The following is a 24,240-nucleotide window of genomic DNA, read 5'->3' as shown; positions in this document are numbered from 1 at the left end:
CGAGCTTATGGCGCCGTGAACCTCTAATGGGGACTACCCGTGCAGCTTAGATAATCTGAGTAAAGTTTTACCAAATTTGGCTTCGAAACACCAGGATCCATATATATTTCATTAGCCCAATAAAGCACGCGGGCTTCTACATATAATCAACATCTCAAACCGCCAGCATTCGAACCGAAGGTCTTATGATTGACACCAGGAAACATTGCCACTAGGCCACTAGGACACTAAAAGCAGTCCTAGACTCTGTTATATTTCACAAAAATCCTGTTCAACGAACTTATGGTGCCGCAAACTTCTAATGGGGACTAACCGTGCCGCTTAGGTGATCAGAGTAACGTTTTACAAAATACAGCTTCGAAGCACGAGGATCCACATATATTTCATTAGCCCAATAAAGCGCCCTGACTTCTACATATAATCAACATCTCACCCCGCCAGGATTCAAACCCATGATCTTATGATTGTGACCAGGGAACGTTACCTCTGGGCCAAGAAGACACTAAAAGCAGTCCTAGACTCGGGTATATTTCACACAAAGTCTATTCAACGAGCTTAAGGCGCCGTGAACCTCTAATGGGGTCTAACCGTGCCGCTTAGGTGATCAGAGTAACGTTTTACAAAATACAGCTTCTAAGCACGAGGATCCACTTATATTTCATAAGCCCAATAAAGCACGCCAAGTTCTACATATAATCAACACCTCACCCAGCCAGGATTCGAACCCATGATCTTATGATTGTGACCAGGAACGTTACTCTGGGACAACCTAGACTCTTATATTTCACAAAAAAGTGGAGCCACGCAACTCCTAATGGGACGACCCGTGCGCTTAGGTGATCAGAGTAACGTTTTACAAAATACAGCTTCTAAGCACGAGGATCCACTTATATTTCATAAGCCCAATAAAGCACGCCAAGTTCTACATATAATCAACACCTCACCCAGCCAGGATTCGAACCCATGATCTTATGATTGTCACCGGGAAACATTATCTCTGGCCACCACGACACTAAATTGCAATCCTAAACTCTGTTATATTTCACAAAAAGCCTGGTCAACGAGCTTATGGCGCCGTGAACCTCTAATGTTGACTACCCGTGCCTCTTAGGTGATCAGAGTAACGCTTTACCAAATCTGGCTTACAAACACGAGTATCCATATATATTTCATGAGCCCAATAAAGCACGCAGAGTTCTACACATAATCAACACCTCACCCCGCCAGGATTCGAACCCATGATCTTATGATTGTGACCAGGGAACATGACCTCCGGGCCACCAGTACACTAAAAGCAGTCATGGACTGTGTTATATTTCACACAAAGCCTTTTCAACGAACTTATGGCACCGTGAACCTCTAATGGGGACTACCCGTGCTGCTTAGATGATGAGAGTAAAGTTTAACCAAATCCAGCTTCGAAACACCAGGAACCATATATATTTTATTAGCCCAATAAAGCACGCGTGCTTCTACATATAATCAACACCTCACCCCGCCAGGATTCGAACCGACTATCTTATGATTGTGACCAGAGAAGGTAACCTCTGGGCCAACAGGACACTAAAAGCAGTCCTAGACTCTGTTATATTTCACACAAAGCCTGTTCAACGAGCGTATGGCACCGTGAACCTCTAATGGGGACTAACCGTGCCGCTTATATAATTAGAGTAACGTTTTACCAAATTCGGCTTTGAAACACCAGGATCCATATATATTTCATTAGCCCAATAAAGCACGCGGACTTCTACATATAATCAACACCTCACCCCGCCAAGATTCGAACCGACGATCTTATGATTGTGAACAAGGAACATTACCTCTGGGCCACCAGTACACTAAAATCAGTCGTAGACTGTGTTATATTTCACACAAAGCCTCTTCAACGAACTTATCACGCCGTGAACCTCGAATGTGGACTACCCTTGCCGCTTAGGTGATCAGAGCAACGTTTTACCAAATCGGGCTTCTAAACATGAGGATCCATATATATTTCATTAGGCCAGTAAAGCACGCGGACTTCTACATATAATCAACACCTTACCCCACCAGGATTTGAACCCACGATTTTATTATTAAGACCAGGGAACGTTACCTCTGGGCCACCAGAATACTAAAAACAGCCCTAGACTCTGTTATATTCACAAAAAGCCTGTTCAACGAGCTTATGGCGCCGTGAACCTCTTATGGGGACTATACATGCCGCTTAGGTGATCAGAGTAACGTTTTACCAAATCCGGCTTCTAAACACGAGGATCCATATATATTTAATTAGCCGAGTAAGGCGAGCGAAATTCTACATATAATCAACACCTCACCCCGCCAGGATTCGAACCCACGATCTTATGATTAAGACCAGGGAACGTTACCTCTGGGCGACCAGGACACTAAACGCAGTCCTAGACTCTGTTATATTTCACACAAAGCCTGTTCAACGAGCTTATGGCGCTGTGAACCTCTAATGTGGACTACCCTTGCCTCTTAGGTGATCAGAGTAACGTTTTACCAAATCGGGCTTCTAAACATTAGGATCCATATATATTTCATTAGGCCAGTAAAGCACGCGGACTCCTACATATAATCAACACCTTACCCCACCAGGATTTGAATCCACGATTTTATTATTAAGACCAGGGAACGTTACCTCTGGGCCACCAGAACACTAAAAACAGCCCTAGACTCTGTTATATTCACAAAAAGCCTGTTCAACGAGCTTATGGCGCCGTGAACCTCTTATGGGGACTATACATGCCGCTTAGGTGATCAGAGCAACATTTTACCAAATTCGGCTTCGAAACACCAGGATCCATATATATTTCATTAGCCCAATAAACCACGCGGGCTTCTATATATAATCAACACCTCAACCCGCCAGGATTCGAACTCCCGATCAGAAAATTATGTCCAGGAAACCTTCCCTCTGGGCCACTAGGACACTAAACACAGTCCCAGACTCTGTTATATTTCACACAGAGCTTGATCAACGAGCTTAATGAGCCATGAACCTACTAATGGGGGCTAACTGTGCCGCTTAGGTGATCAGAGTTACGTTTTACCGAATTCGCCTTCGAAACACGAGGATGCATATATATTTCATTAGCACAATAAAGCATTCGGACATTTACATATAATCAATCAACACCTCACCCCGCCAGGATTCGAACCCACAATCTTATGATTGTGACCAAAGAACATTACCTCTGGGCCACCAGTACACTAAAAGCAGTCGTAGATTGTGTTATATTTCACAAAAAGCCTGTTCAATGAGCTTATGGCACTGTGAACCTCAAATGGGGACTACTCGTGCTGCTTAGGTGATCAGAGTAACGTTTTACCAAATCCGGCTTCTAAACAAGAGGATCCATATATATTTCAGTAGCCCAGTAAAGCACGCGGACTTCTACATATAATCAACACCTTACCCCACCAGGATTTGAACCCCGATTTTATGATTAAGTCCAGGGAACGTTACCTCTGGGCCACTAGGATACTAAACGCATTCCTAGACTCTGTTATATTTCACACAAAGCCTGTTCAACGAGCTTAAGGCGCCGTGAACCTCTAATGGGGACTAACCGTGCCGCTTAGGTGATCAGAGTTACATTTTACCGATTTCGGCTTCGAAATGCGAGGATCAATATATATTTCATTTGCACAATAAAGCACGCAGACTTCTACATATAATCAATACCTCACCCCGCCAGGATTCAAACCCACAATCTTATGATTGTGACCAGGGACCATTACCTCTGGGCCACCAGTATACTAAAAGCAGACGTAGATTGTGTTATAATTCACACAAAGCCTTTGCAACGAACTTTTGGCACCGTGAACCTCTTATGGGGACTATCCATGCCGCTTAGGTGATCAGAGCAACGTTTTACCAAATCCGGCTTCTAAACACCAGTATCCATATATATTTCATTAGCCCAATAAAGCACGTGGGCTTCTACATATAATCAACACCTCACACCGCCAGGATTTGAACCCCCGATCAAATGATTGTGTCCAGGGAACGGTACCTCTGGGCCACTAGGACACTAAACGCAGTCCTAGACTCTGTTATATTTCACACAAAGCCTGTTCAACGAGCTTATGGCACCGTGAACCTCTAATGGGGACTAACCGTGCTGCTTAAGTGATCAGAGTAACGTTGTACCTAATTCGGCTTCGAAACACCAGGATCGATATATATTTCATTTGCCCAATAAAGCACGTGGACTTCTACATATAATCAACACCTCACCCGCCATGATTCGAACTCAAGATCTTATGATTGTGACCGGGAAATGTTGCCACTGGGCAACCAAGACACTAATAGCTGTCCTAGACTCTGCTATATTTCACACAAAGCTTGTTCAACGAGCTTAAGGTGCCATGAACCTACTAATGGGGATTAACTGTGCCGCTTAGGTGATCAGAGTTTCGTTTTCTCGAATTCGGCTTCGAAACACGTGGATGCATATATATTTCATTAGCACAATAAAGCACGCGGACTTCTACATATAATCAACACCTCACCCCTCCAGGATTCGAACCCAAGATCTTATGATTGAGACCGGGGAACTTTACCACTGGGCCACCAAGATACTAAAAGCAGTCCTAGACTCAGTTATATTTCACACAAAGCCTGTTCAACGAGCTTATGGCTCCGTGAACCTCTAATGTTCGACTACCCGTGCCGCTTAGGTGATCAGAGTAACGTTTTATCAAATCCAGCTTCGAAACACGAGGATCCATATATATTTCATTAGCCCAATACATATAATCAACACCTCACCCCACTAGGATTTGAACCCACGATCTTATGATTAAGACCGCAGAACGTTACCTCTGGGCCACCAGGACACTAAAAGCAATCCTAGACTCTGTTATTTTTCACAAAAAGCCTGTTCAACGGTCTTCTAGCTCCGTAAACCTCTAATGTGGACTACCCCTGCCGCTTAGGTGATCAGAGTAACGTTTTACCAAATGCCGCTTCGAAACACGAGGATCCATATATATTTAATTAGCCCAGTAAAGCACGGGGATTTCTACATATAATCAACACCTCACCCTGCCAGGATTCGAACCCATGATCTTATGATTGTGACCAAGGAACATTACCTCTGGGCCACCAGTATACTAAAAGCAGTTGTAGATTGTGTTATATTCACACAAAGCCTTTTCAACGAACTTCTGGCACCGTGAACCACTTATGGGGACTACCCATGCCGCTTAGGTGATCAGAGCAACGTTTTACCAAATCCAGCTTCTAAACATGAGGATCCACATATATTTCATTAGACCAGAAAGCACGCAGACTTCTACATATAATCAACACCTTACCCCACCAGGATTCGAACCCACGATCTTTTGATTGTGACCAGGGAACGTTGCCTCTGGGACACCAGGACACTATAAGCAGTCCTAGACTCTGTTATATTTCACAGAAAGCCTGTTCAATGAACTTATGGCGCCATGAACCTCTAATGGAGGCGACCCGTGCCGCTTAGGTGATCAGAGCAACGTTTTACCAAATCCAACTTCGAAAAACGAGGATCCATATATATTTAATTAGCCGAGTAAAGCATGCAGACTTCTACATATAATCAACACTTCACCCAGCCAGGATTCGAACCCACGATCTTATGATTGTGACCGGGGAATGTTATCTCTGGGCCACCAGGACACGAAAAGCCGTCCTAGACTCTGTTATATTTCACACAAAGCCTGTTCAACGAGCTTATGGTGCTGTGAACTTCTAATGTGGACTACCCGTGCCGCTTATGTGATAAGATCAACGTTTTACCAAATCCGGCTTCTATACACGAGTATCCATATATATTTCATGAGCCCAATAAAGCACACAGAGTTCTACGTATAATCAACACCTCACCCTGCCAGGATTCGCACCCACGATCTTATGATTGTGACCAAGGAACATTACCTCTGGGCCACCAGTACACTAAAAGCAGTCGTAGACTGTGTTGTATTTCACACAAAGCCTCTTCAATGAACTTATCGCTCTGTGAACCTCTAATGTGGACTACCCGTGCCGCTTCGGTGATCAGAGTAACGTTTTATAAAATCCAGCTTCTATACACGAGGATCCATATATATTTCATTAGCCCAATAAAGCACGCGGACTTCTACATATAATCAACACCTCACCCCACCAGGATTTGAACACACGATCTTATGATTAAGACCGGGGAACGTTACCTCTGGGCCGCCAGGACACTAAAAGCAGTCCTAGACTCTGTTATTTTTCACAAATAGCCTGTTCAACGAGCTTATGGCGCCGTGATCCTCTAACGGTGAATACCCGTGCCGCTCAGATAATCAGAGTAAACTTTTACCAAATCCGGCTTCGAAACACGAGGATCTATATATATTTCATTAGCCAATAAAGCAAGCGTACTACTACATATAATCAACACCTCACCCGCCATGATTCGAACTCACGATTTTATGATTGTGACCGGGAAATGTTGCCACTGGGCCACCAGGACACTATAAAAGCTCTCCTAGACTCAGTTATATTTCACACAAAGCCTGTTCAACGAGCTTCTGGAGCCGTGAACCTCTAATGGGTACTACCCGTGCTGCTTAAGCGATCAACGTAACGTTTTACCTAATTCGTCTTCAAACACCAGGATCGATATAGATTTCATTAGCCCAATAAAGCACATAGACTTCTACATATAATCAACACCTCACCCGCCATGATTCGAACTCACGATCTTATGATTGTGACCGGGAAATGTTACCACTGGGCCACCAGGACACTAAAAGCTGTCCTAGACTCTGTTATATTTCACACAAAGCCTCTTCAACGAACTTATGGCGCCATGAACCTCTAATGGAGACGACCCGTGCAGCTTAGGTGATCAGAGTAACGTTTTGCCAAATCCGGCTTCGAAACACGAGGATCCATATATATTTAATTAGCCGAGTAAAGCATGCGGACTTCTACATATAATCAACACCTCACCCCGCCAGGATTCGAATCCACGATCTTATGATTGTGACAGGGGAACGTTACCACTGGGCCACCAGGATACTAAAAGCAGTCCTAGACTCAGTTATATTTCACAAAAAGCCTGTTCAACGAGCTTATGGCCCCGCGAACCTCTAAAGGGGACTCCCTGTGCCGCTTAGATGATCAGAGTAACGTTTTAACAAATCCGGCTTCGAAACACGAGGAGTGAGAGTTTTTGGAACCAGACCTATACGATCTTAAATGTGATTTACCGAATCGTTAGGGACGCAAATCATGAAATAAAATAGAAATTATTAAATTAAAAATTATTATAGATCGTTTCTCAGTCTAAATATGTTACATATGCCTCAATTAAGCTCTTAGTTGTGCAGAAAATAAGTCACTCTGCCAAGGCGGACACCTTGAAAGAACGTGCCCCAGTGTTCAGTCGCATATGAGGTGTCAAACAGACAGGACACCTGCATGTCAGGCCAGGGTGAAACGGTCACGTGGTCTGGTCCTTTTGTTATGACATCAGTTAGCAAGTAAGTTTTATTCGATCTCAGACAAGGCTTAGATAGGGCTTAGGAGAAGTTAACAATAGCTATCAGAGGGTTTATTGCAGGGTTTCTGTAGAGCCCACTCGTGCTGAGTGGTCGAAGTTGAGCCAGGCCTGAACGGTCTGAGCCTAGTCTGAGCCCGGTCGTCCTGAACGGTCTGAGCCCACCCGGTCTGAGCCCACTCGGTCGAAGTTGAGCCCGTCCTGAGCGGTCTTTAGCCCATGCGTTGAGTGAGCAGTTTGAGGGTTGGAGCAGAGCCAGCTGTCTGTGTTGACAACTAACTACGTGGGACCAGCGTTCGGCCCCGTTTGACGATCGGTTGGGGTCACCAGACCTCTTCCACCTCGGTTCACAATACTACATATCTTCAGACAGTTTTGTGAAACCTCTTGCTAATGGGAAAATAGAACCCCCCTCAGCTGGCTAAGTTTCAGTGGCTGACTGGCCCCCACTCCCTTCCGCTTTCATGGATGTACTGAGTGTAAACTGAGGCTATCTATGTGAATGAACGGTCACACACTGAGACCAGGAGTCTAGTGGGTACTTGCTCCCCAGTAGGGGCGTGTTCTGAACTTGTGTGATGCATGTTACGGAAAACGGTGGTAAGCTGTTTAGAATTTTCCCAAGTCCAGGTGTGAGAACAACGCTCCTCATGGTTGGTTTTCACACGTGAGACGTAAGAAATCATATCCATAGTTGTGAAGGATTTGTTAGTGCACTTATGAATAATACGGGTGCATGTTGAACCTATGTGTGAGGTTAAGGAGCATGTTTGACGGGTATTGGTGGAGAAAAACATTCATGACTCCTGAGTTCTAGAAAGATACTGACAAAATTAAAACCAGGGAACACCCGCATGCCTGATGGGTCATGAGTGAGTTTCTCGGGTTTCTTGTAAAACGCCGGCCTTCTTGGCGGCTACTAGTTACACCCTACGGGTTATTTGGCCAGTTGGTATTTGTAGTAGTTGTGGGTCATTCCAGACAGGCGATGATTGATCCATGTGTATAGCTAATAATTTCTTACTGTTTCATGTCGTTTCCCTTAGTGCTTGATAGTACATGTATTGTGTTCTAATGATTATGTGTCACTAAGGTATGTGAGATAAAGAGGAACTGTTTTCAAATGAACTCCTCATTCCGGTGTAAGTAGCACGGTTACCTTAGTAGTGTTGCATAAGGCATTTATTATTTTCTACCTAATTTTGATATCTTGTAGAACCTTTGTTCCCCAGTGTAGTGTTTTAAAGCCAGGCTAAGAGGTGCGCATATGTTGGTGTACCATTATTGTTTGTGGCTGTAGTGTTGGAGGGAATAGAAGTGTCAAATTTTACAGTGTGTCTCATTCACCCCAATCACAGGTGCTATCTTTCCACAGGTCAAGGATAATATATGGTTTTTAAAAGTAATTGTGTTTGTGCTGGTTCGGGTTTTCTCTCCAAGGGGCGCTTCCACTGCATTACCATCCGCTAATAATAAAAACCCCAAGTCAAGTGAGATAGACAGAATACCCCTACCCTGTTACAAACACACACACACACACATATATATATATATATATATATATATATATATATATATATATATATATATATATATATATATATATATATATATATATATATATATGCTGATAACCACACGGAAAGAAGAAAACACGAAGTTTCCAAGCGCTTTCGTGTAATTCACATCTTCAGGGGTGAGTACAGTCTGTACTCACTGTAGGTACGCGTGATCCAAGTATATACTGATAACCACAAGGAAAGAAGAAACCACGAAGTTTCCTGACAACTCAGGGAAGGGCTGGCCCTTCAGGCGTGGATGCAAACGGTTGGAGAGTCATCCTCAGCACTAACAAGTTTGGGCCCGTAACGAGTGATCTCTGCACTGCCATTGCCACCCTTGCAAGAAAGCTAGTAACCTCGTGCTGCCAACACCTCCATGCTCTGACGGCCTGCCGCCTCATTCCCCTAGATAAGAATCCAGGATGTAAGCCTATAGGGTGGGGGAAGTGCTGAGGCGGATCATCGGAAATGCATAATTGAGGTGGTAAAGGATGAAATTAGGGCAGTGGCAGGAAACCTGCAAGATTGTGCTGGCCACCAGGCTGGACAGGAAGCTGCCATTCACGCCATGAGAACGATATTTGAGCAGCGTGATTGTGAGGCCGTTCTCCTGGTTGACGCTTCCAACACATTTAACATACTCAACTGCAAGGCCACACTGCACAACATCAAGATCAAGTGCCCAAGCTTTGCAATTCATGTTGAAAACACCTATAGGACTCCATCAGACCTCTATATAGTAAACACCAAGGCCCTAAGAGGTGATACCATCATACAGTCAACTGAGGGAACAGAGCAAGAGGACCCTGTTGCAATGGCAATTTACGCAATAGGCCTATTCGTGCTCCAACACACAATGAAATTTGAAGCAACAGAGGTCAAGCAAGTGGCGTATGCTGACGACCTTACAGGAGCAGGAAAAAAAGGAGGACATCAAAAAGTGGAGGGACCTGATAACGTCAAATGGTCCACAAATAAGGTACCACCCAAATTCCAGCAAGTCCTTCCTCATTGTGAAGCCAGAACATTATGAACGGGCAATGGAGATGTTTGGTGGAAGTGAGGTCAAAATAAAAAAGGATGGCCAAAGACACCTATGTTCAATAATCGGCACGACGGACTTCAAGACCGAGTACGTAACGGGAAAGGTGAAAGAGTGGGTTAGGGAAATCCGAACTCTGTCTGATATTGCTAACACAGAGCCACATGCGGCTTTTGCCGCATTCACCCATGGCGTCAAGCATTGCTGGAACTACCTGATGCACACTATCCCTGATATCGGACCCCTCCTCCACCCTCTGGAAGAAGCTATCAGCATCAATTTCATTCCCAAATTAGTGAAACATCTTCACTTAACCCCATTAGAAGGATCACACCTTGCACTACCACCGAGATTGGGAGGAATGAGAGTGACCAATCCAGAGGAGATTGCTGCCACCGAAAATCAAAACTCAGTTAAGCTCACGGCAGCCTCGCTGACCACATAATAGCTCAAAACGCAACAAGTAAGGTGGATACCAGCGAAGTAAACAAGATTCGAAGGTCCATTACGACAGAACGAGAGCACGGCCAAAGTGATAAGTTGCAGCAACTAATGCTGCAAGTACCAGAGAATTTGAAAAAAAAAGTAGCTATAGAGCAGGAGGTGGGCGCCTCGAACTGATTAACTATGTTACCGATAAGGGCAAATGGTTTCAGTCTCAATAAACAAGAATTTACAGATGCCATTGCTCTAAGGTATGGTAGGCCAGTCGAGGATTTGCCCTCTCAATGCATGTATGACTCTTCCTATGACGTCGATCATGCCATAGAGTGCAAGAAAGGGGGCTTCATATGCATGAGGCATGACTAAGTAAGGGATCCCACAGGAAATATGTTGAAGGAAATCTGTCCTGATGTCAGGGTAGAACTGACCCTCCTTCCATTGGACGGTGAGAATTTTCAACATAGGACTTCAAACACATCCAACAAAGCCTGTGTTGACGTCAGTGCTCGAGGATTCTGGATGCCGGGACAGCGAGGCTTCTTCGACCTGAGGATTTTTTATCCCATGGCCGCATGTCACCGTAATTTAGCTCTCAATGCCACACTCAGGAGGAACGAGAATGACAAGATAAGGGCATACAGGGAGAGAATTCATAACGTTGATCAAGGCGGCTTCACTCCTCTGGTGTTCACAACCTCTGGTGGGATGGGACCAAGTGCAAGATGATTTGCTCTGGCTCAGGGGAAGGAAAGCATCGGCCCCAAAGCCGACAACAGTTGCAGATATTGACTATGAGGCAACAGTCACTGAATGCTCCATAGATCTGCAGCTCAACTAACTCAACACAGCCAGGGTAGCTACTCATGTCTTAGGATATTTGATTTTAAGGTCTTAAAATGGCGGCAAAGGAAAAAGAGTAGGCATTAGGTAGTATGTAGTAGGCAGCTACCAAACAGGGAGGTACTACCCCCAGGGAAGATATTGGAAGCATACTGTGTTGTCTAATGGTAGACCCTGCTGCCATATGGCATTACAAAAATTGTGACCAAGTCCCAGGTTGCTCATCTGACTTTGTGCCTCATTGACACACAATTGCAGGGTTTCAATTGCTTCTCTTACTACTGACAACACAACATACACATATCGATTCTCACTTTCGATCTTTTTTTTTTAATTTTGTATTTCTTTATTATTATTATTATTATTATTATTATTATTATTATTATTATTATTATTATTATTATTATTATTATTATTATTATTATTATTATTATTATTATTATTATTATTTTTATTATTATTATTAATATTAATAATAATAATAATAATAATGATAATAACCCGTTAATAGAGGTTGCGATTTGAGGTAGCCCTCCCTACCATGCATTTTGCATTCAACTTAAAAGATGACGAAGAATCTCAAGGATTTTACGAGTGGTTCTTTGTTGACGAGGCTATTTGCCTGTGGATTATAAACAATGATGAAGCTTTGTTGGATGCCCTCTGAGGAGGCTTGATTTGTATATTGCTCCCTGAGGAGGCTTGATTTGTAGAGTGCGCGCAATAGAGGCCTGATTTGTACGATGCCGTTTTGCAAACATATTTGCGCTATGAGTTGATTCTTGAAATCTTAACTTGCATTCCCTAGAAAGACGAAGAGTGCGGGGAGATATGATAGAATTATTTAAGTGAGTGAAAGGAATCAAGAAAGGCGATATAGATAAAGTTCTTTCAATATCCGAGCAGGATAGGACTCGTAACAACGGATTTAAGTTGGATAAGTTTAGGTTTAGGGGGGAGATAGGAGGGAATTGGTTCACAAATAGGGTGGTGGACGAGTGGAACAAGCTTAGCAACTTTGTAATAAGTGCTGGAACGCTGGAGAGTTTTAAAAGGAGGCTAGATGGATTCATGGTTGATAGAGAGTGGTAGTAACTCTCGACCGGAACTGCCATGCACATTCCAACCGGCCTATTGCAGACTCCATATTTTCTTATGTTCTTATGTAATCCGTCGTCAGAGAGAAGAACCTTGGGTGTAGTAAGAAAGTATATGGGATGCATAACTAGGGCGTGAACCACAGATTCGGTTGATGTATCCTTCAGTGGGACTAAAATGAAAATCTAGAGCAATGATCGACACACACCAGTACGTACGAAAATCTTTGGTGACTCCTTGGAAGTTGTAGCACGTCAATGGCGACTGTGTCATAGGAAGTTCCGTTGTAGGGTATTCCAGCACTGGAGCAGGTGGAAAAGTAGTTGCTATGTACTGCACACACGATAAACATTAGCAATGTATTGCGCTGTCATTTTTTGGGGAATTCCAATAATATAAATATATATGTAGTATTCAGAAATTTCAGTGTGAGTTAGATACGCGCGCCATATTGGCGATACTGAGTTTTCAAGGTCAACTAAAGGAGGAGCGCTCTCGCACGTAGTGAGAGCTTCTGGAACTAGGCCTATACGATATTAAATGTAATTTACCGAATTAATATGGACGCGAATCATAAAATTAAATAACAATATTAAATTTGAAATTTTTATAGATCGTTTCCCTTTCTAAATATATTACGGGTGTCCCAAGAAAGTTATTAGTTAGGCGGAAAGTGCTTTCGTGTAATTCACATCTTCAGGGGTGAGTACAAACAAAGTAGAACTTCAGAACAAGTTATATATATATATACAGAGGAGGGTGAGATCAAGTCCACAGAGGTCAAGTGAAGATTAGTAGGGTCATTACCTATTAGGGTGTGTCATACGGAGGCGAATTTTTTATTTTGAGTTTGAAAAATCGGCCCATGGTATTAATGATGTAGTTCTATGTGCAAAATCATGTGATATCATCAGATTTGAAAAGTTTTTATTTTTTGCTAGGTAAATTTTAACTTGAAATCTTATGAAAATTCAGTATTCCCACCCTTTTACCAACACCACTAAATAGCTTATTTAAAGTAAAGTAAATGTATCAGGTTAATTTATTAGGATGAAAATGATCCAGCATAGTGAAACGAATGATCTTGACACATTTATTAAATTTAATATTCCTTTAGAAAACAAAATCATCAAATACAAAAACCGGTTTTACTACTACGACCCGGTGTTGCGCTACCTAACATAGAACATGTCTTTCTTGCTTCTGTTTCTACTCATACCTCCTATAAGCCACCTGAGCTCGGATGTAGCCTTCCCTCCTCTCCTGGCTGTACACTTGACTGCTGGCCTCGCCACTTGCTGTACGCACAACGCTCTATATACTGGGTGTGCGAGGGCCAGGCAGGGACATGCATGGGGATTTTGTCCAGGAAAGCTCTGACTTGAACATTGGTGAGGCTGCAGGTAAGGGGGCTCACTGCCAGCCTGGATGTTATCCAGATCTATGAGATCAGTGAGGGTCTTGGCACCCTATAAGATTGACTTCAGGAGTCTTCCTGACCCTGAAGGAATCGTCACCAACTGATTCGTCATGCCCAGATCCTCTCTCAAGTCTCATATCCAAGATCATTTTTGACTGCCACTCTTCTCTCACTCCTCATATCCCCTTTACTGCAGAGCATTGTCTGCAGAACTGCCTCGGGATGAGCATACCACCAGGAAGATCTCCTCACAGTCTGCTCCACAATCTGAACAACCTTCCTTGGCTGACTCCTCAGGAGCTCAAGCTGGAAGAGAACATGCCTCGGACCTTAGGAGAACGATGACTTGACCTTGGTGTTGAACCAATTTGGCGAGTAGACACTCACGATGAATTGGACAATAAGTCTCAGGTTGTGAAGCTGGTTCCCTTTCAGTTTATGATGAACGACCCAAATTCTGCAGAACCTGAGAGCCGTTGTGAGCCACCTAGAATGTGAGACTGGACCTATCTGCAGGTAAGCAAGTCTATCAGGCATGACCCCAGTTTTGATGGCACTGCAAATCATGTAACCATAGTACTGGTCAGTACTCAGGTCGTCAATGACAGTGTGTGCAAGCTCAACGAGTGGAGGGCCAACTGTGATTTTTCCAAAGCTCGGATTTATTTCTAACTCAGTGGCAGAGTCCAGCATCTTGCCAAGAGGACCAGACCATCTGTTGTTTGAAAGAATCTTGCCATCCAGCTCCTGGATCAGATGTCTGAGTGGCAACTCGTTGGTGTGGAGGTCACAAACAATCCAGACCAGCTTCCTCCCAATCTTCCGCTCTATCCACTGTATGACCCCCCTTTGCCACCCTGTGTTCGTGTTGGTGCTGTCCCCTCCAATGGCCTGCAGGGTCTGGTCTACGTTCCTCTCTGAGCCAGTTCACAATGTTATCTGCCACTATCTCAGCTGGTTTCCTGATGTCATCTTTCTCTGGAGTGAAATGCCACAATACTTCCCTCCTGGTTCACTGCAGCAGGAGTAGTGTTCCTCCTTCACCATGGCAGGGAACAACTTGTCAGAATCTCCAACTTTCATGAACACTTTAGTGTCATCCCTTCTCCCATCAAAGAACAAACAATTGATTCCATTTTCTCTTATCCCCTTATCAAACTCCTCTTCTAGGTTACTGACAATTTTCTCCTGAGCTCTCCTTACTTTGTTATGATCTATCACCAGGTGAACATCATCAGGTGTTATCAAACCACCGTCAATCCAGGCAGCTGTTGCTATCTCTGCAGTTTCTCTGAGATCAGTGTGGTGTAGCATGCTGGCCAGAGCTATGCTCGGGATATCTTTCCGATTTCGAATCTTATGCCTGGAAGGTTTGGGATCATTATTTTCTGGGTTAGGGACAAAGTCACCATTCTCCTGGTCAGCACTCGAAAGGATCAGCCATGGGGAATCATTAAACTCTGAATCAGCTTGACTCAATCATCGGCCTTTTTTACCTCACCCTGGGCCTTCTCAAGTCTCTCTTTTCCTCGCTCTTCTCCTCTTCTGTCTCTCTGTGGCAGCCTCCTGTCTCTTGGACTCCGGAATATCTTGGCTAGAAATCATAGAGAGCCCCTACTCTGCCAATCTTCTCTCTCTGTGCTTTGACAAATGCCAGTTAGATCACAGGAATCTTCAGTTCACGCTTGCAAATACAGGAGATGTGGGCCTCGGATTTACAGTCACGATCGCATCCAAACTCAGGACAGAGAACAATTGGGCACTTGCAAGTAATTATGTCAAATAACTGGTCCAGTTGCTTGGCAAAGCTGTCCTTAACTGCAAGTTTTCCTCTCCCAAGAGAGATATCTCTTGCCTTTTCCCAACTGGCTAGCAGTCTCTCAATAATCTTCTTCTGACTTGTTATGACTGGAGGCTTGAACTGAGCGTTAGCCAGAGTGTACTGCGCCAAGACAGCTTTGGTCATATCACTGGCAATGTCTTTGTTTGTGTAAGTTCTTTGGTTCTTTTCACTGATTTGCCTGATTAAAACACCGTATCTCAAAGCATCTCTCAATGTAGGCAACTCCGACCTCAGGAGCTCTCTCCCAGACCCAAGATAGTGACTGAGATGGCTGGATTTTGGTTCCTCGTCCTGACACAAGCAGCCATCGCAAATATTATTATCAACTTATAAATGCATCAGAATCTGAAACAGAAAAAAATATTGTTAGTTGGGTTGTTAAGAATGAAGTCAGAAAGCAATGTTCACTATTTAAGGTGTAATGCACTAATGCAGCTGTACGTTAGATTTTCGATAAATTTCACCTTCTAAATTTACCCTAGCAAAGGTTGCAAAATATTGAAACTGAAATTGTACTCTGTTTGCCTATACTAAAATCTACCGTGGGCCATTAGTTTTAATGATCTTCCCTCCTATGACACACCCTATTCCTATACTTGACCTCTGTGGACTTGATCTCACCTCCTCTGTAATATATATATATATATATATATATATATATATATATATATATATATATATATATATATATATATTATATATATATATATATATATATATATATGTGTGTGTGTGTTTGTGTGTGTGTGTGTTTTCCGCAAGGCATTTGTCACGCCCGGGATAGCCTGCTTGAGGTACATTGTAGTACAATGTCAATGCTTTTGCATGAAGTATATCAGGTACAACAATTTACGTAAAAATACCCTGTGCTGTCCTTTTGGAGCGATGAGGTATGTGCTGTCGTAGTTCAGACTGACTGAACGGAAAAGGTAACTTAGGTAGAACAGCCTCCTTCCCCGACTCCAGAGCAAAAATGACTATACTGTAGACCATGAGGGCTTAAGTCGTTGTTCATTCCGTAATTGCTAGAGAGTGAACGAAGATACAGAAGTCACTAGCCCTATGTTTCTGAACAAATCGTCGGTGACCACGGTCGCTCGTCCTGGTAAGTACTTGAACATGGGGGCACTTGAATGGTCCGATACCAGTATGCTAGTCTTCCTGAAAGGTTTTTTCCATGGAACAGCTCTGTCACTACCACAAGATCCCTATGGACGGTTAAGGGATAACCAAAAAGTAAATCCTTAAACTTCTTAAGTCCCAGACAACAGCTAATGTTTCCAGGTGCGTTACTGAATAGCGTGTTTCTGAGTCATTAAGTGAACGACTGGCGTAAGCAATCACTCTCTATTGTATTTCACTCGTGTGCCCAGCTGCATGAGTATAGCGTCGGTACACAGAGTAAATCAGCAAGTGAAGTCACGAAATGCCAAAGCAGATGCATTGGAAGTGCCATCGTCAATGCAATCAAACTAGTTTCCCATTCATTATTCCAGAAAAATACGGCGATGCGAGCTGCGATGCGAACGTCGCATATCCTTTTATAAAAGAACGATAATATCCTGATGAATCAAGAAAACTACGCACCTTATTAATGGTTGCAAGACGTGGGAATTGTGCAACAGCTTTGACTTTGCCGCCAACTGTATGAATGCCGTGTTTGTCGACCACATGACCAAGGAAGTGTTGTCTTGATATTAAAGATTCACATATAGAAAACTTATCTTTAAGTCCTGCTGTAGAAAGTTTCTGGAAAACTTTATGGATTTTGGCAAGAATATTGTCTACGTCATTACTGACTACGCTGTCACATATCCAGTTGATGTCTATTCACTGCTCATAGGAAAGTTACCGTGGGTGATGTAATTATAAAAACCCAATGTATGTAACCCACATTTATATAAGTACTGCTGTCCGTTAGACAGAGGCTAATGCAGGGTATTACAACAAGGGCAAGTCTGGCACTGCAGTAGTATAGTAACAGGAGGTCGACCAGTGCTACGAGAGGAAAGGTAGTTAAAACTCACCCGTAGCTGCAGGAGATGGCCGGTGTGAGGGTTGATGGTGAAGTAGGCGTGGGCGTGGGACTCGTCCACACCGTCGCCCCCGACACTATACACCAGCCCTGACGAGTCCACTGTGTCTGGGTCAACCGCCTCAACCTGTATGGTAGAAGAATAACATCAGTATAGTATTATTGTTACTGTGTGTGTGTGTGTGTGTGTGTGTGTGTGTGTAACTTCCCAATTAAAGACGAATAAGGGATCCATCACCACTGAAAAGAGAACACCGATGTGGATGTCCTGACTATACCCAGCAAGTCCCTCAGCACCCAAAGCTGACCCATTTTAGCTACCTGTATCTTCTATCCCGTGATAAGTTACTGTAGTTACTGTCCTCAAGCAGATGAAAATAAACATAGCTACAGGGCCTGATGGAATCCCAGCCGAGGTGTGTATGTATATTATGTATGCTGGATTATATATTATGTATGTATATTATGTATGTGCTCCATTTATGTATTATTTATTCAGCCTAGCTAGCAGCGTGTGGCAATGTAATTACCATATCCCACATGCTTAATTAATGTGCCTGGCGACGTATGGAAGCTGCTAATGTCTCACTTGCCATACGTCGTCTATAGCAGTTGACAAGCAGCCAAGCTGAGGAGCGGTACTTCCCTTGTGTACATATCTCTTATCCAGTAAATCGAACCTACAAAATCTATACAGGTGTTTATGTTTTCTCCTGTATATTGAACTTATTATCCAGAACATAACAAGGTGTATAAAATAGGAGGACCTCTGCTTACCAGCCGTCTCTATTTACTCCTCGAGAATATATGGGAGAAGGAGGAACTGTGGCAACTACCACGGGATCTCATTGCTGTCCATAGCTTGGCAAGATTATCGGCCAAATCCAACCGAAAAACATACCCTCCACCAACACAACTCTTTTACTATGGTTTATAATTAAATAATTAATTAGAAAATATATTATTAGTTTGCCAGGGTATTAAAACTCCTTGTTTGGGGCATGTAACAAGTAACGATTTTGTTTTGTTTTCAATTGTATTGGAGTAAAAGTAAATTCTCAAAAATGTTCTTTAGTTACTATAGAACTCTGGTTTTCTGTGTTGTGCAGAGGTGGTGACATTCCAACAATAGTCTGATTTGAACATGTTGCTGTGCGACGACTGTGAAATTAAGTAATTTAAAAGCGTAGAGGACGTCTATCAAGATAATTAAACTACAATAATCTTAGGTCAGGTTAGGTTAGGTTAGGTTAAGATACTTTTCACTAATTTTGTTGCCAAAAAAATCGCTAGTGAACGTATCAGGTCAAAAATCATCTGAAATTTATTATTTTTCTAAGAAAAAATTGCAATACGACTTTTTTGCTTTGTATACCCCCTTTTTATTAGTTTTGATGAACTTGGATTGAGTTAAGTACTTTTAAACTCTGATTTCGGTGTTAATTTTTGTTTTATTTTTACCATTATAATGATAATTGTAGAATTGTTTCTTAAACACTTCAATAACTAAAGTTTAAAACCAGATATGAGTGTCGAAATTCACCATTATCAAAGCTCCTACTTAGTAGATCACTGTTGGCACATATAAATGAGTTATATGTGGCACACATACCGAGGAATCTTTGATTTTACTAAGAGGATGCAACAACTACTGTCTTCCGTTTGCTGAGGAAGATATAAGCTTCCTTTGAAACATTTCACATAAAAATTGTACTGCAAAATAAAGAGACAATGAACTAAAATTAAGTTTATTAATATTTATTGTTCTTATAACCTTATAAAAATATAAGTAGAGATAGGAAAATATTGCAAGAAAAATAAATATTCTTGTTTTCGGTGTTAAATGTGTTAGTGTTGTTTTCGGTGTTCAGATCTGGAGGGATCCATAAAATCGAAAGCATTTTTTAACCATTTTATAGGTTAAGTAAGCTTTTCAAAGGTTTGTTTGGTGTTCTTTCTAGTATTTTACCCCCACATTTTCCTCTTACTTCAAAGCCCTTTCCACTTTGAGCAGCCAATATTGTTGGTAAGTGGGAGGTCTTATCGTTTAAAATACTTAAAAAAATATACATTTGTGCCGGAAACACCATAGAAGAAAATCGATTCCCAACTACAAAAGAAACAGGCAAAAAACATTGCCATCATCCAAATCTACCCCATTTTCTTCTATAAATGTCTAAGGTGATCACAAGTGCACCCCATGTGATCTAATGTTGTTGTGAAAAGATTGGCTTGTGTCTCCTACTCATTTATTTATCAGTCGCAGGGATTGGCCGAGAGGAAACACCACCACCACCTGTCGTCATTTTACGAACTAATGCCAGATTTCGTATGAGCACCACACCTAAGTTATAAACCGTTAATGAATCGTTCCTGCAGAGTTGGTATGGACTTAGATCTCCTGACAGTTATGAACCTCATATCTCAGTAGTGTCAGTGATCTCGGCCCAGTTCTTCAAGTTCCAAATTTTCACCATCCTTCATTTTAAAAGTTGATGCAAGTGATGTTGGGGCTGGTGCAATGTTAGTGCAGGCAGATGATAGTAAAGTTATGCATTCAATATCCTATATGTCTGTACAGTAAAGTTTAAACATCAACAATGGAATTACTCTACTATAGAGAAAGACAAGTGATCGTGGGCCCTTCGTGCCCGGTGGCGATTTCGGTGGTACAGTTTACCAAAGTTGTTATAATCATGGTCGTGGTTGTTATAATCATGGTCGTGGTTGTTATAATCATGGTCGTGGTTATTATAATCATGGTCGTGGTTGTTATAATCATGGTCGTGGTTATTATAATCATGGTCGTGGTTTTTATAATCATGGTCGTGGTTGTTATAATCATGGTCGTGGTTATTATAATCATGGTCGTGGTTGTTATAATCATGGTCGTGGTTATTATAATCATGGTCCTGGTTTTTATAATCATGGTCGTGGTTATTATTATCATGGTCGTGGTTGTTATAATCATGGTCGTGGTTGTTATAATCATGGTCGTGGTTGTTATAATCATGGTCGTGGTTGTTATAATTATGGTCGTGGTTGTTATAATCATGGTCCTGGTTTTTATAATCATGGTCGTGGTTGTTATGATCATGGTGGTTATTATAATCATGGTCCTGGTTGTTATAATCATGGTCATCGTTTGTTATAATCATGGTCGTGGTTATAATCATGGTCATGGTCGTGGTTGTTATAATCATGGTCGTGGTTGTTATAATCATGGTCGTGGTTGTTATAATCATGGTATAATCATGGTCGTGGTTGTTATAATCATGGTCCTGGTTGTTATAATCATGGTCGTGGTTGTTATAATCATGGTCGTGGTTGTTATAATCATGGTCCTGGTTGTTATAATCATGGTCCTGGTTGTTATAATCATGGTTCTGGTTGTTATAATCATGGTCCTGGTTGTTATAGTCATGGTCGTGGTTGTTATAATCATGTGCGTGGTTGTTATAATCATGGTCCTGGTTGTTATAATCATGGTCGTGGTTGTTATAATCATGGTCGTGGTTGTTATAATACTGGTCGTGGTTGTTATAATCATGGTCGTGGTTGTTATAATCATGGTCCTGGTTGTTATAATCATGGTCCTGGTTGTTATAATCATGGCCCTGGTTGTTATAATCATGGTCCTGGTTGTTATAATCATGGTAGCGGTTGTTACAATAAGGGTCGTACCTGAGACTAACACAGGTAGAATAAACCCCACACCTAATCTTTAATCTCAATAAACCCAGATTAACCTCACCTAATCAACAGGATTAGAGACCATTAGGATTTTACCACCAATACTGATATATTTCACACCGGATTAATAACAACACATTTAATCACATTTCCAATAGCTAATGTCTTACGGATATCTTATCAAGTTGTGAGTCTTACATGTCTATATAATTATGTTTTATTCTTACAAATATTTATAGTTTGTTGTGTATTATATTGTATGGTATGGTATTGTATGGTATTGTACTATATTGTACTGTACTCTACTGTTTTGTTTTGTATTGTATTGTATTGTATTGTATTGTATGACAGTGGGCCTTCGTGCCAGGTTATCCGTCCGGCTGACAGCGTACAGCGAATGAGGGTGCGCCAAGTCGGTAGACTTGCATTGTTTTCCATCGTAAATAAAATTGCTAATTCATACCTTCCTAAAGAAACCATCGACATGGGACCAGGTTTGTTCCACTCTACGAATTTTTTGCGATTTTTCCAACAAGTTTGATGAATAACGATTGTGCCGTTTCGGCTGCAATGAACAGACAGACAGACAGATGGCTAGCCCTATAGTATATTAGAAGCTGTGGTTCTGCTTATGTCATTAAAAAAACTCAACATATTCCCTGGCATTATGCATAGTATAATGCACACTAATGCATTGCATTATGCATAGGGAAATATTTGACATGTACTTAACAAGCATTACCCTACACTAGTTTAGAAAATGCTCGTTACCATGACTACGGGTCATGGTAAATTGATTGTAAAATATTTGATATAATTATTTGTGAGCAAAACTGACACTTAATACCCAAAATTATGACCTAAAATGTATGTACAGTATGTTTAACTATTTTTACAGAGTAATGTAATAATTGTTTTATATTAGCGCTGTTTAGGCTTGGAGTTCACCGGTGCACAGGTGTGTTTTGGGGAGTCACTGCTGGGCATTGGTGCTGACAGGAGGTCTGGGTCAGTCAGTGGTGGACACCTTCTCTAATATGGCTTAGTCAAGTATTATATATTCAGTTCTGCTCTATTATTGTGTATTGTGTGTATAGTGCAATCAATTATTGTGGTTTATTGTTGATATATGGGGAACATATTTATTGTTTATTAAGGATGGAAAACCAAGTGCAGTTTAACTTGGTAAGGAGTCAGTACCTTCGATGGTTTGTCCTATGCTAAATATTTCCAAAGTCATATAATCATGTACATTTTTATTTTCTTGAATTAATTTATCCTCCCATTATTCAACATGCATATTTATTATTGTATACTTTTGTTATTAAATGTTATGGTACAACACTTGGCAACACCAACCAAAAAATTTTTGTTTACAGGGATCATAATCCATTACAATTCGTGACTCATAGGAAAACAAGACGCAGACAAGCGTCAGCAACAGAAGACAATGCCGCCGCCCATGCCTCAGTAAATGCAATCCTCCACATGTGCAACATCTGTGGACGGCGCTATATGTCCTGTGACAGCTTTTTGAGTCATCTCAGAACTCATCAATGAAGGCGACATCTTTAATAGTTCTTATCATTGTATTATAGGTTGATGGTCGTTATATTTGATTCCGAGTGACAATAAAATAGTAATAGTAGTAGTAGTAGTAATCGTAGTATTAGTGTGTGCATGCACCCCAACACCAGATGCAGAGGATTACATCAAGGAAGCCTTTTATGCCGACCTTCAGAGAGTGTGTTACGACCTTAGTATAGATTGTTACTTAAACACAAATCACTGAAGTCTTTCAAATATCCCAAGTTCCCCCAACATAGGTCAAGTTAACAGATCAAAACTAAACAAGTCAATAAATATACAAACATATGATAATATATTCCTACCACCACAATGTGGTCATAAGGTACATAAAATAAAATAAATAACAATACTAATAATATGATGTTTGGAAGTGGCTGAGTAAGGACTGAAGGTCCAAGCAATAACAAATCTCAATAGTCAAATGCCAACTCCCAAAACACCAGAGAGAGGGTATACTCAACTTAAGACAGCTGTGCTGACACAACCTCACACACCATTCGAATCAACATATTTTATACCCAGAACAGAAACCTATGGATGACACTCGTAACATCCCCCTCCTTACTGAAAAGTTTCGAACAAAAAAAAGAAAACTCTTATACATTACGGAAGAGGGTGTCCGCTAAAAGATTGTCTTTTCCCTTAATGTTTCACTTTTATGATGGAGGAATGCAGTGTTTTAAGCCCACCTAAGTATCCTTTGCTTCTTATTTCTCATCCTTTGTACAAATTGTAGGGGATTATGATATGTGTACACCTCTACAGTATATGGTGAACCCTCAACATACACTGCAAACTTTTCTAACACCACCAAAAGCCCCAAAGCCTCCTTTTCTATGGTGGCATGACCAGAATGATGCGGTTTTAGTTTCGCACTGTGGAAACAAACTGGGTGTGATGTAAAGGACCCTGTCTCATCAACAAAAGTATTATATAAATGGGTTCCTTACATTTGATTTATATTCAAATTCATCCCCTGTAACTTTCCACTAACTATGAGGAGGTCATGAACTGATCATGTGAACGGTAGCTGCCCAAGACGGTGAAGCCCATATGTCAGCAACTATGTAAATGTGCACCAATGCAACGCCCTTAGTCAGTCTCACTCGCAACTTAATATCGAACGACGTTGATTCACGTCTACTGT

General features: G+C 41.7%; 1 protein-coding gene across 1 annotated transcript in view; it reads right to left on the bottom strand.

Moving 5' to 3' along the window:
- Nucleotides 1-23,072, bottom strand: part of LOC121853968 — a 68,171-nt gene extending 45,099 nt beyond the window's left edge. Inside the window, exons 1-4 of the mRNA XM_042348363.1 lie at nucleotides 22,992-23,072; nucleotides 17,803-17,937; nucleotides 16,831-16,983; nucleotides 12,731-12,845 (exon numbers count right to left, since the gene is read on the bottom strand). Coding sequence (XP_042204297.1) covers nucleotides 12,731-12,845; nucleotides 16,831-16,983; nucleotides 17,803-17,937; nucleotides 22,992-23,072 — 484 coding nt within the window. The remainder of the gene's footprint in view (nucleotides 1-12,730; nucleotides 12,846-16,830; nucleotides 16,984-17,802; nucleotides 17,938-22,991) is intronic.
- Between the last annotated feature and the right edge of the window lie 1,168 nt (nucleotides 23,073-24,240).

This window comes from Homarus americanus, unplaced genomic scaffold (assembly GCF_018991925.1).
Source record: "Homarus americanus isolate GMGI-L3 unplaced genomic scaffold, GMGI_Hamer_2.0 scaffold33770, whole genome shotgun sequence".
Lineage (NCBI taxonomy): Eukaryota > Metazoa > Arthropoda > Malacostraca > Decapoda > Nephropidae > Homarus > Homarus americanus.
Note: the sequence above shows the minus strand (reverse complement) of the source record. Positions and strands in the feature narration are given on the sequence as shown.